General features: G+C 36.5%; 1 protein-coding gene across 2 annotated transcripts in view; it reads left to right on the forward strand.

Annotated features, from left to right (window-relative positions):
• LOC131047991 (uncharacterized) overlaps positions 1–16,601 on the forward strand; it is a 196,653-nt gene that overhangs the window by 133,224 nt on the left and 46,828 nt on the right. For both annotated transcript variants that reach the window (XM_057981806.2, XM_057981805.2), the window contains exon 10: positions 5,910–6,186. In XM_057981806.2, coding sequence (XP_057837789.1) covers positions 5,910–6,186 — 277 coding nt within the window. The remainder of the gene's footprint in view (positions 1–5,909; positions 6,187–16,601) is intronic.

Genomic DNA, 16,601 nt, shown 5'->3' on the forward strand with positions numbered 1-16,601 from the left:
GTGTCTAGGATCATGTCCAAGGCAAAGTCAAGTAAGTTTGAAGGAGAATTGAGCTTAGAATAGGAATTTCGCTCCTAACCCTTCCAAAGGGTCTAGAGCGAATTCCTCTATAGGACAACTCTATATTGCCCAAGGTCATGAACTAGCTCATTCCCAGACTTGAGTGGAGGCAAAAGCACTTGTTTAAGCGAAGGAATGTGAAAGATGAAGTCAGGATTATACCCTAAGTTGAATTTCGCTCCTGACCCTTCCAAAGGGTCCAGAGCGAAATTCATGTAAAACCCTATTTTTCACCAAATTCTTGGGCTAGATGTCAACTTGAAGAACAAATTCATGTGATCATGATGGAAGGAAACCTAACGAAGTTTGTCCAAGGTATGAAGAGGAGAAAATAAGTGAAAAATTAGCTCAAAAGGTGAATTTCGCTCCTGACCCTTCCAAAGGGTCCAGAGCGAAATTCTTAGAGGTCACCTTTTTCTCCTTGTTTGCACTGAAAACCTTGTTCCTTGGGCATGGTAAGGGCAATTTGATATGTTCTAGCCCTAGGGAGTGATTGAAGGAGTTGGAGAGTGTGGATTTTGTGTAAAGCATGAATTTCGCTCTTGACCCTTCCAAAGGGTCCAGAGCGAAATTCACCTTTTCCTTTATTTTGCTCTTTCATATGGCCAAGTTTTGGATTTTTGAGGCATAGTTGAGGAGACTTGGATGCATGTTTACCTTGGAGAGGAGGTTTAAGACTACAAAATGATGGAAATTACCCTAAAGTAGGAATTTCGCTCTTGACCCTTCCAAAGGGTCCAAAGCGAAATCCTCATCTGACCATAGCGAAATCGTCATCTGACCGTCTATTTTGCCTAGGACATTGGAAAGACCTTGCTTTGAGCCAAGTGAGTGGCAAATGGACTTGATGGTGGTAAGGAGAGGCAAATTTGATCAAGTTTAAAGATGGATTAGATGAAATGGTGAAAATCAACCTAGAATGGAAATTTCGCTCCTGATCCTTCCAAAGGGTCCAGAGCGAAATCTTCCATTTTACCTTCTATCTTGCCTAAAATGATGAATAGAGTTTGAAAGGACCTTGAAATTGATCAAGTTTGAGAGAGAATTGGATAAATCAAGATTTTCGCTCCTGACCCTTCCAAAGGGTCCAGAGCGAAAATCCTCATAACCCTCATTTCCTTCCTAATTTTGGCTAAGTGTTGGTCTCTAAGGCATGTTGGAAGGTGGATTATGTTCTTGCCTTGGGGGATGATTGAAAGTGTTGAAAAGTGAGGTTTTTGTCCAAGAATGGAAATTTCGCTCTTGACCCTTCCAAAGGGTCCAGAGCGAAATTTCCCATAAACCTCATTTCCTTCCTTGTTTGGACCTACATTCTTGTTTTGAAGTGATGGGATGGAAGAATGTGAAGGATTTTAGCCTAGAACGTGAATTTCGCTCCTGACCCTTCCAAAGGGTCCAGAGCGAAATTCCTTACAAACCTATTTTTTAACCTTGCTTGGGCTTAAAACTTTGTTCCTTGGGTGAAAAACGATGAAATTTTATCTTGTAATGAAGAATGAGATTGAAAGGATGAAGAATCAAGTCAAGAATGAGAAATTCGCTCCTGACCCTTCCAAAGGGTCCAGAGCGAATTTTCTCAAAACCACTCTTTTCTCTTGACTTTGTGCTAGATCATGTGTGGGCTAAGGTAAATTCAAGAAGGAGATGTCCCTAAGAATGACTTTGAGTTGCTAGTGATCCAGGAATTTGAAGGAATTGAGCAAAGTATGAATTTCGCAATGGATTCAAATTAGGAAGTCTAGAAGGAGCAAAGTGAAAGAAATGGAGTTGAGTGAGGATAAACAAGCAAAACATGAATTTCGCTCTTGACCCTTCCAAAGGGTCCAGAGTGAAATTCTTCAAACTACCTATTTCCTCCTTGTGTCAAGTCAGGACTTTGATCCCTAAGGCGTGGTTGAAATTGGAATGATGTTATTTTGCCCGGCAAGACGTATTGAAGTGAAGGAGATGAAGAATTAAGCCTAGAAATTGAATTTCGTTCCTGACCCTTCCAAAGGGTCTAGAGTGAAATTCACAAAATCTCATGTTTCCTCCAAGATTGTGTTGAGCCAAGTCAGTGATCAAGGTGGTTTGGGCTCTTAGAGATTCCCTTAGAAGAGACGGTGAATGAAAGAAGGATGAATTTTGACCTTAAAGGTGAATTTTGCTCTTGACCCTTCCAAAGGGTCCAAAGCGAAATTCTCATCATCACCTAATTTGCGCATGGTGGAAGCTAAAAAATGGAATTTCTAGGCTTTGTTGAGCTAAAGCTAGCATATGCTCACCTTTAAGAGCAATTCGGAGAAAAGAATTGAGACAATTGAGGCATAATCATGGAAATCGCTCCTGACCCTTCCAGAGGGTCTAGGCTGAAATCCTTTGAAACTCCTATTTTTTCACCTTGTTTGAGCCAGGCAAAGGGCTAGTTGTGAGATTATGATGAAATGAGGTCTAAATTGGCCAGGAATGCAAATTTCGCTCCTGACCCTTCCAAAGGGTCCAGGGCGAAATTCTTATAGGGCTTGTCCTTGGGGAAAATCTTGAGCGAAATTCCATTTTGATGTCTTCTCATTAATGATTCAAGGTGGAAAATGCTATGTTGAAATGAATATGTCATACGTGTCCTTAATCATCTTTTGGTTTGTTTTGCAGATGAAAGAAGACCAAGCTAGGACAAAGATGACCTCTTCTAGTCCATCATCATCAAGGACGTTCCACAGGCAAAAGGGAAGACTTAAGGTGCTTTGAAGCGTTGGAAGACTCAATGTGTTCAAGGAATTGCCAGCTACCTCCAGAACCTTCATTTCACCACAATAAGGAAGCCTGGTCAAGCAAAAGAAGTACATCATTCATCATATCAAAGACAAAGGAGGATCAACCAAGTCACAAGCATTAGGCAAGGTGGCATCCCAGTCATCATTCCTCCGATCGGATTGGTCCACCTCAACAGGCCCAGATACAATGTATCTAATCTAATCGGAGGCGGCACAAACTTCGGTGTACCTACCCATGTTTCCTATTGGTCCTCACTCTTGGAATGTAATTTTCTCATTGGCTAGAGGAAGTTTGTTGTAACAAACCCTAATTAGGGTTTCTATCTTGTAATCTTAGCCATTGGTTCTAAATCAATCAGAGCTGTCTGTTTGTAAAGGGCTCCCTATATAAAGCCTTGGCTCATCATTTATAAAGGTTAATAGTGGGTTAATAGAGAATAGATAGTAGTGAATAGTCAGAGAGTAGGAAATAGTTAGAGTAGAATAGAAAGAGAAGGCAAAGATTGTTGCCAAGATGTTGTTGTAAAGGACTTGTAAACTTCATTGAAGAAATGGTGAATTCTATGGGTCGATTCAACAATTTGCATGGTCTCTATACTTCTCAAATTTGATTTCATGTTATTAGATGAGTGGAAGAAATGTGTATGATCGATGGTGAAATTTGTATATCCATACTACTAGCAGTTTGTTGATTGCAGACTTGCCTTGTGTAGTCAACTGGAATCATTCAGCTTAAGCTTAACTTCAATTGTCACTTCTTCATTGATATGCATCAGCCTGATGGTGTCCATGCTTGTAGCGGTGATCTAAACATCATAAAGCTTTCCTCAGAAGATTGCACTAACCTTTTGGAGATGGTCCTGGGATGTCAAAGCAAGACTTAGTTAGAATTCATCAAAGGTCATTCATTGCTCTTACATTCTTAGTATTAGAAATAGATCCGATTTCAACCTTCTCCTTTTTCCTTTTTTTCAAAATCTAGGACCAGTAAAATCTCACGTTCCAGTAATATCCAAAGCAAATCAGATGTTTAGGTCGTCGAATGTAAGTCCCCTTGTGATTCCAGCAAAATCACATCGTACCGCAAAGAGCTTATCCACATGTAGAGAACCTATATACAAGAACCTTGGAGTTGCCTCGATTGATCCTTCAGCGAGATCTTCAGCAGTCGGGAACTTAGTTCAAGAGAGGATAAGGTACCTTTAGGTATTTTATTCTGTGTTTGCATGTGTACAAAAAACACATCAACAGGTGGTTAGGAGGAATTTTTACTGACTCATTTAAGAATTGAAAAAGGTCCACACTTCAATGGCTTTATCTTTCTCAGTGCACCTGAGTTTTGTCCTTGCTCAGAAATATAATCAAATTAGATTACCCACCTTGAATTTGTGTTTGGTCAAATGTTGTTCATGTCACTTCTTATAGTTCTCTTGGGTAGGTTTTTCTTGTACCTGGAGCCACGCTTGCTTGATATGTTCAATGAACTTTCCAGCTTTGTCCATCTCTGAGTCAACTTGCTTACCTTTCTCATGTGATCAACCCACACACACATCTAATGGGTTAGGGGGTCAAAGATCCATAACAGGTTTTAAATGGTGAAATATTTTTAGATGAATTCATTGCCCTGTTTTTTAAATGCTGAATATATTCTATGTGTTCGTCCATGTCTTCCGATGCTTAAGATTATATCTGTGAAATAACTACTTTAGTTTGTCCATTGATTTGGAGATGGAAAGCTAAGCTACTCTTCAACTTGGTATCCATTTTCTCCCAAGGAGTCACCAAAATTTATCATGATATGTGGAATCTCAGTTGGAAAGAAACCAAAGTGTGTTAATGTATAGATAGCTTCGGTAAGATAAATGATTGAATGAGAGATAAATGAAGTCTCTCATTCAATCATTTATCATATCGATTATTAAAAAGAATAAACTCAAGCATTCAATTGATAAACATTCCTTTTATATTAACTATTCATTATCATAGTATCCAAATTTGATAATCTATTCGTATTCACCGATTGACAAATCGAGTTAACTCTTGCAAATAAGACTTAATGATTATCGGTTAGACTATCGATTAATATTGAGATTAGTCTATGTTTGCACCGATTAAATATCGGGTGATATATTAAACTCACACCGATTATATCGGGTGTTAAGGATAGTGTTAATATAACACCGTTTTGCATACACCGATTATATCGTGTGTTAAAGATAATGTTAATATAACCATGCACCACCGATAATTATCGGGTGTTTGAATACGCACCTGTTGGTAAATAAAATGCCATGCACCATTATTGTGAGGGGGCACGATCAAGTGATGTCTTGATCGGCCATGTCCAAAAGACATGGCCGGTCAAGGCATCGCTTGACCGTACCCAGCCCACTATATATGCCAAATGAAATGTGTGAGAATGGACATTGAAATTTATAAATGCTCCTCCTCTCCTGCCACATAAAAGAAGACAATCAGATTTATATAATAAGTCAGTAATAGATAAAACAAAATATTAAAGTAGAATATAACTTGCATATTGAATGTAAATTGAACATCATTTACAAAGTGAAACCATACATTTGTAAACAATAGTTTGGCTGCATCATTTGCTGTTACTGTCTTTCTACGTGTGTAATATCCTGTGATGGAAAGTTTTGATCTTTCCTTGATCTAATTAAATTCAACTCAATGAATTTAACCAGATAATCTCACAAATCAGAAATGAAGTCAGGATCAGATTTGATTGCATGTGTAATATTGGTGGCAAGGCACACAATCATGCATATGAAAGGTAATTAATCCTTATGCAGAGATAGAATTTCTGGAATCTATTATTTATGAAATACACTGCTATAGTGATATATGAAAACTTTTTAATTATTAACAATATCACTGATTCACTACACTGTAGCCCACACCAATGGTAATTTCTTTGTTTCAATGGATGTTTACTGATTTGCCAACTTATGCAAGGATACAGCATTGTAACGATTTCAAGGTAATAAAAGTAGATACTGGAAAAACTGAAAGCTACTGTTCAAAAATCCTTTTCCTTGAATTGCTGACCTTTTTTCACTAAACTTTCTTTTGTAGGTTGTTTCTCCGCTCACAGGAAGAATTATTGTTGAAGATGTATGTACTGAGAACAGTGAATCTGACAATCTCAGCTTATCCACAAAGAATGAAATTTTTCGTCGTCTCGTTTTTGAAAGATGTCCTGGTTTGATTCAGTCAGAAGCATTATTGAAAAAGTCAGAGAGTCTTAGGAAAGATGAGAAGATGAAAAAGGCAATTGATTATAAACATCATTTGAAATCTAAGAAGAAAAAAAATCGGAGAATTGGAGATTCAGGCGTTTCTGCAATGCAAGGTAAGCCTATGTATGGTTTGTTTATTGATCATTTTGTGATGGATAGTTTTAGGAGATTTCCATAATGTTTTTAATTGGTAAAATAGTTGGGGTTCAGGGGAGTTCCTTTTCTTGAAAGATCATAAATCTGTAGTTACATTGAACCACAACTGACATCAAGACACCATTAATGGCAACCAAAAAGTAGAACAGGATGAAGAAAGTAGCACCTCCTCAGAATATCTAAAAGCAGCCATACAATCTGTTCAAACAAAACTGTACTGATTAAAACTAAGATTACCACTTCACATACTTCTGTCACATTAATCTATAGAAGCTGAAACTTATAAAAGCCCATGGTTAGCTGTGGGTACCTGGCACCGGGCAAGTTTCTTGTGCTGGCCAGAATTGGCAAGCCCAGTTTGGTCTAAAAACTGGTTAGTGTCAGTCAAAACCGGCTCAAACTGCCAAATAACCAGTCAAAGTTGAAGAAACCAATGTTTTTGTTGGATTTTTCAAAATGTTAGTGGTTGACGATTAAGCAGTTATTAATATGCCATTTGTTTCCCATCTTTTTCCTGTCTTAAACCCATGTAGTTGAATTCCATTTATACTGTAGTGTAATGTCTTCTGCCTAATTTGTCCTAGAATTTGCCCTAGAACCACTATTGCAACAAATTAGGGTTAGGGTTACTTCTTGCCAAGTAGAATATCTCTTTAAACAACATGATTCTTGGATTTGAATCCTGCAATTATAACATAGGAAACATATATATATATATATAAAATCATTAGGGCTAGACATGATCACATTGCATTCACATACTATCAATAATGTTATTATACATTGTAATGTCCCCACTTTGAAATAGAATTTAATGGTAAAACTAAATATAAATAAGAAAATTAAAATTCAAAACAATAAAATTAAAATTAAAATGAAAATATAAAAGAATATAATTATATATAATTAAAATTTAGTTAAGTTAACAAATGGTCAAAAGGCATGAAATGATAAGTTGTGACTCTCCCAAATATGATTTAATAAGAAGTGCAGACCTGATTGTGAAGGTTGGATCCCTTTCAAAGGGCAGTGATAATGAAGAGTTGCACTCTTTCTAAGGGTGCTACTGGTGAAAGGGTGTGTCTCTTGCCAAAGGGCATACATGATGAAGAGGTGTGATCCCTCCCTCACATTTAGAGATATAAAGGAAAGAAATCAAGGCATCCAGGGAGAACACCATCGATCAGATCAGATCAGAACTGTTATTAAGTTACAGGCAGTAACATCCTTGTTCTTGGTGGTATGAATGGGGATGTGCTTAATATATGAAGCCTGATACTGTTCATATGCAAAAGTTAGTATTATTATTAATATAGACTGCAAGATATCTATACTCGGACCCTTAGGAGAAAATTGTCTTGGACACAAGATGTCACAATTTTCTCTAAGAAACCCCTATTTGGACCAACAGCAGGAAGAAATGAATGAACTGATTGAAGTCAATTATGAGGAACAGATTTACTTAGGGATGTTCTCCATGAGACCCCCGTGAGATGACAACAAGGGCAGCGATCTTGCATAAAAGATATTAATATCCTATTAATATGTTAACTAATGTCTAACTGGTTTATCCATCGATTAGTGTGCCCAAATTGATATATAAACCAATCACCAATTAAGTGCGATTTCACCAAGGGCACAGTGGTTATGAAAGGGTGGGATACACAAGATACAGAGATGTCTTTTGAGAGGAGGGTTATAACTTTATGAACAAGCAGACATGACTCTTCACCAGTGAAGGAGAAGATACTTATACAACAATCTTATCACTCCAAGAACTGAAAACCATAATTAAAGTATTTTAAGGCACTTTATAAATAGGGGACATTACATGCATGCATATTAGGTTTTGGAGGAAGAGACATGCTAAGTCTACTTGAAGCCATTTCTGCACTAAGCCCAAAAAGTGGATGTCTGCCAGAGCCCCTTTGTTTGCTTAGTGGCTTGTACCTGCTTTCCCCATCAGTGTCTCATCTTCCTAATGACAAATGCCATCTTGCAGAGTTGGCCGGAGGTTGTAAGGGGGTTCCTTGGCTCTTCTTTGGAAGTGCCCTCTCGTCCTAGGAGCCATTATGGTCAACTCTAGGATGGGCTACTTACGCAGCTCTCTTATGATCCACCTCTTACACCACAGGTCCTATATATATATATATAAAAGATCATGAATAACAAAGGATAGAAATGCAATAGTTATACCACAGAGTATTAGTTTAAATAATAATTATCTGAGATACTGGAATTTGTCTCCTTGATCACTGCTTTTATCTTATGGATCTGATCTTTTATTGCTGTTCGATCTGATGGTGTTTTGTGTGTTTCTCTGATGGAATTATGGAGGTTCGATCTTAAGTCTATTTGCTTCCTTAAATTGGAATGCTTTTCCTCTTGATCCATTGTGATAATTCCTTCTCCCCCCTGATGCTCCATGATGATTCTTCGAAGCTGATTGTTGTTATTTATACCTTATTATGTCTTTAAGAGGCACATCTCTTCCAAAGGGACAAGTGCTTGCAATGGTTGTTATTTGTCTTCAAACCTTTTTGCTCTTAACCAATTGCACCTTCTGGATTTGATCTTTCCTTTACTAATCTCTTATCGATCTTGTTATTCCTTCATTCCTTTGTTAGTGGTAGACAGTGGCTGATTGCTGGTCTGGGCTTCTGTTTGACAAATCGCCAAGGGGGTACACCTCATGTCTGATCGCTACCTTGATATTATTATTATTTCAGACTTAATCGCTTCCCAATAGTATCTAATCTTAATTGATTCTTTAATGATATCACTCATGTCTGGGTTGTTAATAAAGGTTATGGTAGGATTTATATAAAGCTGCAATCTCCTAATCATATGCATACATACATGTGCTTTGCTTATTGTGTATTGAGCGCTGTGTATACTGATGGGAGAGAACTGTTTCCTTCTATTGCTGACTGTTTAGACCGATTAGTACTCCTTTCAATCATACAACCTGCTACCTGATCTATACTATGTCTCAGAAAAATTGTGAAGTCTTTAAAAAGACCAAGGTATTTATTGTTATTGTGGGGGCATGACATATCACTTTGCCATATTGTTGCTGTGTAAGTATAATGCTACTATGTATTAACCTATGGCCTCATCAGAACAGAGTACACTCAACAAAAGAAAGGTTCCATCATGATTAACAAAATGCTGTCTGATAAGACCTGCAACATGAGACTTTAGAAGGTGTAAAATCTCTGATGAGGAAGATAGCATCTTGAAGGACCTTATAAATTCCTCAGGGCCCCTTCAGTAACCTTGAGCAGCCAGTGGCTTGTACTCCTCCCTAAGGTCCTCAAGCTCATGTATGTCAATGGGGACCATCATCTTAGTGAGGGAATCTTCTGCCTAGGCTTTCAAATAGCTGCTGCTTCCTTCTTCAGATGTCCTCAACTGCATTTTGCAGCAAACAGGGCAAGCAGAAGAACTTGGCCACTCTAAATTACTTTATGGCTTGGTGTGATGGGCACAGTTAACTACAGAGGCTCAACATTTATTAAGAACTTAACCATAGCCTCCCCTGTTTTCTGTTAGACACTCAAATCCATCCCTAGTTCAGGCACCCATGCCTTGAGAAGCCCAATTGAATGTCTGACAGAAAGTGCCTCATATTGATTCTCTGCTTTTGGAATCAAATGTTGAAGAAGCAAAGTGAAGGTGTAATGATCATTGACCCTGTAGTGATGTGTTGGTCAAGGAACTCTTGCAGAGATTCTTTGGAATGCCATTCTTCCAGAAAAATTTCACCTAAAATAGCTCTCACAAAGCACAGGGATTGGACATATCTGATATTAAAAGCCTCTGTTTACTCCCGAATGGAACAGTTTTAATTTACAGGAAATAAACAAAACATAGAGATCTAACAGAACAAATAGCAAAGGATGTTCAACACAGAATATGGCAGAATGATATTCATTTATTATCAAGTGTAAGTGTCTGTACATCAGCAATCCCCCTGTTCTCGATACAACAACAATATAAATAGTATTGGACGGTTGGTTAAGACTGCTGTTGATGTGTTTTTTAGTACAATCAAACACAAAATAAAATACCAAATGTATTCTATCCTCTCTTGATCAAAATCTTCTTCGATGCTAATTTGAATGATCAACCAAGATGACTCCAAGGTTTCTATAGCCAAGTCATGACGTGTAGATAGCTCAATTGGTTGATGTGATTGCTGGTAATCCAAGGGGACTTACAGTGAATACTTGAATGCTTGAATGTTTGGATGTTATTGGAACTTAGATTCTAACTACTTGCTTGGAAAATAAAATGGCAAAAGAGATAGGGTTTAAGAAATTAATGTAATCCTAAGTATGTAGGAACGATGGACAATCTTTGGTGAAACTTGACTAAGACTTGCTTTGACATGCAAAGCAACAACTCTACAAAGCTTAGTGCAATCTTCTAAGGAGAACAAAATGATGTTCAAATCACCATGAACAACAAAGATACCATTAAGGCAATGCATATCAAAGTGTGAATAGCAATTGACGTTAAGCTCATTTAAGGATTCTAGTTGACCACACAAGGCAAACTTGCAATCAACAAATTGCTAGTGGTATGGATATATGACTTTTTGTTAGAAATTAGGATCTTAGGATACTAATCATTATAAACAAAATCATAAAGTAAATGAAATGAGAAACATACATGCATAAATGTACACATTACACAAAATATACATGGGGAAAACCCTTTCAGGTAAAAAAACCCCATAAAGCATCATTTAATTAAAACACTTACAAATATACTTCCACATGGCCAATAATACCTCTTGTGCATAGTGATACAACTCACCATAAAGCTCCAAATTTTTATGCAACTCTCAAATGAGAGAGAACCTCCATAAATATAGGAGGAAGGGTGGCTTCACTAGTCACACCTTTTCAATAACCCCCACTCATAAATAATTAATAATCTAATAATTATTAGATTCTAATTATTTCAAATGGGATATACTTATAAAGCATATAATATATAAGGTTTTTAACCTTATATTAGAACATTATATATAAATGTTATAAGGATGTGATCCCTAATAACATTATGTTCTAACACTTTCACCATTGATCATGCACAAAATTCTTTCATTCATCTAAACAACTTAAATGAGAAGTAAAGACCATGCAACATGTTGAATTAACATAGAGAATTCACCATAACTTAAATGAAATCATATGCTCTTTACAACAAAGTCTTAGCAACAATCTTTGCCTTCTCCTAATCTAACTTCTATTCTAATTGCTAACTATTAGTTGCTATCTATGAACTATTATTTATTACTCTACCCCTGTTGTCTTGCTATTATTAACCCTTACAAATGAGATATTTGAGTCTTATATAGATAGCTCTTTACAATGAATGGCTCAGATTGATTCACAAATCAATGGCCAAGATTACAAGATGGAAACCCTTAGGGTTTGTTAAAACAACTCCTTCTGATCAATGAGAAAATTACACTTAGGCTCAATATTGAATGTGAACCAATGAAATATGAGGGTAGGTAGATCAAAGTTTGTGTCTTCATAAGATGAGTCAGGTGCATTGCATCTGGACATGTTGATGTGGAACCTCTTGATTGGTGGAATGATGACAAGAACGCCTCCTCAGTTTGCACTTGTAGACTTGATAGATCAAGACAAAGTGTTTGAACAATATATCTTGATACTCAACATTATTCAGTTTGCTCAATGTGATGATGATGGTTGATCTTCCCTTATTCATGATCTTAATCTCGTCATTCCTTGGTGTCTTTCTTGACTTCATGTTGTGGAATCCTTAATTTCTCATCACCTCCTTGTAGTGTGAACCTTGCCTTGATGTTGTCTTGTTGTTGAACCTAAGTCCTTCATCTTTGCAATGCTTTGAGTCTTCTTTCATGCTTTTAAAACCTTGATTCCTTTATGTTGTATCAAACCTGCAAGAACAAGGAAAACATCTTAAAGAATAATTACAAATGAGGAGCAATACTCGAAAACTTCTAAAGAATATATATATAATAGCCCTCACTGCTCTTGGAAATGACTATTTAAAGTCTGATTTTAGACTTGCATCTCTGATTTTCAAGCCATTTCAGGTCTACTGATGTGAATTTTCACAGAATACTGCCTTGATTGGCCTTCAAATGTATTTATTTTGATCAAATGCAATGATCAAAAGTTAATTGTAAAATTGCAATATTAGGTGCAATTCGCTGGCCTTGAAATGCAGATCCAATTTGAAATTGCTTGATTGCTTTGAGAGATGTTTGAAATGAACTTGAAAACATCTCTTTATATAGGCGCTATATGCCCAAGAGTCACCCCTTTTCACTTCAACCTCTTCTAGGCTAACTTGCATTCATATGGAAATAAATGTTTTCACGTTTTCAAATTGAGGGGTACTTTTATACTTATGATAGCCGACTTGAATCTCATGAATAAAATGTTCCTTTGATGCTAAAAGGGGGTCGTTAAATCTCCTTTGTTTTGTATTTGCATTAGCTTGAGCGGTGAATTCATGTTCGTTTGTAATAACCTTGCCTTGGTGGTGATTTTTATCTCCTTTGTACTTCTTGTAGCACATAGCATTAGCAAACTTGATCGGCATTTGCCCTTCATTTGTAGTTAGGTGTTTTGCAATTCGTTTGTATCTGAATTTTGGTGATTTCCTTCTCAATTGTAGATTTTGCAATTCGTTTGTAGTTCGGGATTTCTTATTTAAATTGCAACTTGATTTCGGCTTTTTCCCTTTCAATTGTAGTTCGGGATTTTGCAATTCGTTTGTAGTTCAGGATTTCTTATTTCAATTGCACCTTGATTTTGGCTTTTTCCCTTTCAATTGTAGTTCGAGATTTTGCAATTCGTTTCTAGTTTTTCCTCCTCTCCCAAGTCAAACTTGATGTGGCGGCATTTGAGGCTTTGTTTGTACTAAAGTCATTTGGTGAAGAGTATTTCTCATCCTTGCACGAACAGAACCCTCCTTGTTAAATCAGCCATTTCACCTTCATTTGTACCAAGTTGATTTGAGTGATCAAGTGTAGATCACTTCGCTTCATTAAGCTGGATCTGCATTCTTGTGTTCATTCGTACCTCTAAATATTAGTTATTAAAGATTACATCGCATTAATGAAAGAGTGCAGTTTGCAGTGGTTCTATGTCAAGATGTGTGATTTGTTTAAACGACAATTACATCAAAAGGGTGTGACTTAGTAAGTGATCAAAGGGTGCAATTTTACTAATGACCAAATGGTGTGATTTGGAGAGGTTTGCTTATGCTTAAAGAAAAGCGCTTAACAAAGAGATGCCTCCCTTGGAGAATGAAGAGTGGTGACTTTGAGTATTGCCTCCCTTGGTAAAGATATAAGAACATATTGAAAATAGTAGGTTGTAGGAGGAGCATGGAAATAAAAGAATATATTTAGGAGAGTGAGTTGTATGTGTAGAAGATAGTTGGAATACATAGACCAAGAGAGTAATGCGTTATATAAAAGATTAATTCAGAAGTGTATATGAATTTGATGAGCAGATTATAAGGAAGAGATTGTGATCTCTTTGCATCAGACTTGTGACCAGATCTATAGCAGTTTCAAAAGCGATACAAAGAACTGCATTTTGAAGAGAATTGTGTGGCAGACTTTAGTCATTTCATAGCATTTGAAGATCAAGTTGAAAGGGAGAACTATAGTTGTGAAGAATCTATTACTCTAATCTGAAAGCTCAGTCAAGCAGCAGCAATATATAACATTGAGGCATATATTTCAAGCATACAAATCATAGGAAGCTATCAAGATAAGTTCTATCTTCCAAACTAGTTTTAGAATTGTAAGTTAAATATTGTAGTGAAATGTCTTCAGAATTGATAAAATAATATTTATAAATGTATTATAATTCTCACCTTAAGTTGGAATTGTCGTCGCAGGTCTAGATTATGGTAAACCCCAAAAGGGCACATTACAAGTTGAAGAGATGTTTATGTCCATTTTTGCTGGTCATACCAGCCAAGGTTTGGCCGTAGTAGTTTAACTCAGCAAAGACATTTATTTTTATTCAGGCCATACCATTTTATGCTCTAGCAGGGTGCCGTATAGGTTGAAACTAGGTGTCCGAATTAGTAGCAAGACATTCGAAGTTATAAGGAGATGTTTGAAGTTCAAGGGTTTTTGGAGAGCTCAAATGCCCCAACCGTACATCTCTCTGTCTTTCATGAGTGTTCCTTGGTGGGTCATAGCTCTATTTGGGACTGGCGATTGAGCCATACAACAACATTGAGTAGGTTTATATATATTTCGGGTTCCCAGTAGAATTCCAGGGTTCAGATGTATTATTTCTGTGAAAATTTGAATGATGCAAAGAAAAGATTTTGAGTCTGACACTGGAATTTTTTGCCATAACTCAAGCATCAAAGAGGTGGAGACATTATCTATTGTAAAGTAGTTTTTGCTGTACACCAATCATTAGACATTTCAATAATTGAATAGCCAAGGTAAGCTGAGCCAAAGGCATGTCAGATGGATAGAATTCATGCAAATTTTTACTTTTGTGTTTAAGCATAGGAGCTAAAAATCCACTAAGTTTGTAGATTCATTCAATAGGAGACATACCTCACTAACAAAAGTGAGAAAGAGGTGGTTGGATTTGAGAAATTGAAGCAATCGTATGAGATTGATCCTGACTTTGTGGAGGCATGGAAAGCATGTAAGGAATCAATAAGTGTTGGCAGAATTGGGTGGCTCTACTAATTGTTCTAGAATGAGATGTTCAAGGGTATTTAGCTATGTATTCCTAGAAGCATGATGAGAGAAAAATTGACAGTGACAAACATAGCAGTAGTTTAGCATGATGTTTTGGGATAGACGACAATTGCAGTGGCAAGTGAGAACTATTTTTGGCTGTAGATATATAAGGATGTGAGGAAATTCGTCTAGCGGTCTAGGAAGTACCAAATGACAAAGGAAAGTAGCCAAAATACAGGTACCAGCCATTGCTAGTTCAAGATGGCGTATTTTGTTCCATGTAAGAACAATGATGTGGTATATATAGCTGATTTACTTTTCAAAAAAGTTGTAAGGTTGCATGGCTTGCCAAGTAGTATTATTTTAGATAGACAATTTCTTGGATATCTTGGAAGAGATTGTGGAGAAAGATAAATATAGACTTGAAATTCAGGTCAATATACCACCCACAAATTGATTGAAAACAAAATTATTGAATAGGAGTTCTTGTAATTTGTTGAGATGTTTGGTTAGAGGGAAGATAGGAAATCGGGACATGGTACTAATGTAGGCAGAGTTTGCATACAATACTTCACTTAATAGGAGTACTGGAAAGACACCTTTTGCAATCACATATAGCAGCAGCCCAAGAAATGTCCCTGAATTGAGGGATACAAGTAAGGAAGATAAGAGAAGTGTGGAGGTAGACTAATTTGCAGAACACATGCAGGAAGTGCATGTGAAAGTAAGAAGTCATTTGGAGAAAATGAATGATTGATATAAGGAGAAATCTGGTGAAAACAGGAAGCATAAGGAGTATTTGGTTGGAGAAGTAGTGATGGTATATCTCAGTAAGGAAAGAATTCCAAGGGTAAAATACAAGATGCTAAAAATGAAGAAGTTTGGCCTTTGCAGAGTTAAAAAGAGGTTTGATTCAGGAATTGGAAAATTGATTCAAATTATTAAGTGACCTGAAATAAGAAGGCTGAAACAATCCAAGGGAAACAATATCAAATGGCAGAAGACTGTGATACGAATCTCATAATAATTTTCTTCAAATATATATGCATAAATAAGTTAGGATAATCTATAAGTTCCCAAAAATGCCGACTACCAGAAAAGACGATGAAAGAAGATTCTGAGATTCTGTATTAAGCCTAAGTGTTTATTTTTGCCTGATGGAAAAGTTGTTTGACTGTAATGCATAATCTATCAGTTGTTGAAACCTGTATTTGATCATTTGAATTAATTCAAATTTCAATGGTTTAATTTTTTTAAAATTGCTAAGGATAATAATCTTATTACTTCTCATCTGGTGTCAATACTTCATGCTTTACGTCACTAATAAGTAATAACTATACATAGTCTTACTTATGCTGGAAATCTTTTTTTTGTCATCTCATACATTCGATGAATACATTTATGAACTGTCAATTATTCTGGTGCAAAGAAAATGTGGAATGATTTAAATTAGATTAATTATCTAGAATTATTAATTTCTCTAGGGATGTAGCCTTGACCATTCAATGTTATTCCTGAAGTCCATTTTCTTTATTTATTGATACCTTCTATGCATGGGAAATGAGGATTGAAGGATTATTTACGTGAGTATGAGCATTTGTTGGTTCCAGCCAAGTTCAGTTGCATTTGTTG

The sequence above is a fragment of the Cryptomeria japonica genome, chromosome 10 (genome assembly GCF_030272615.1).
Source record: "Cryptomeria japonica chromosome 10, Sugi_1.0, whole genome shotgun sequence".
Taxonomy (NCBI): Eukaryota; Viridiplantae; Streptophyta; class Pinopsida; order Cupressales; family Cupressaceae; genus Cryptomeria; species Cryptomeria japonica.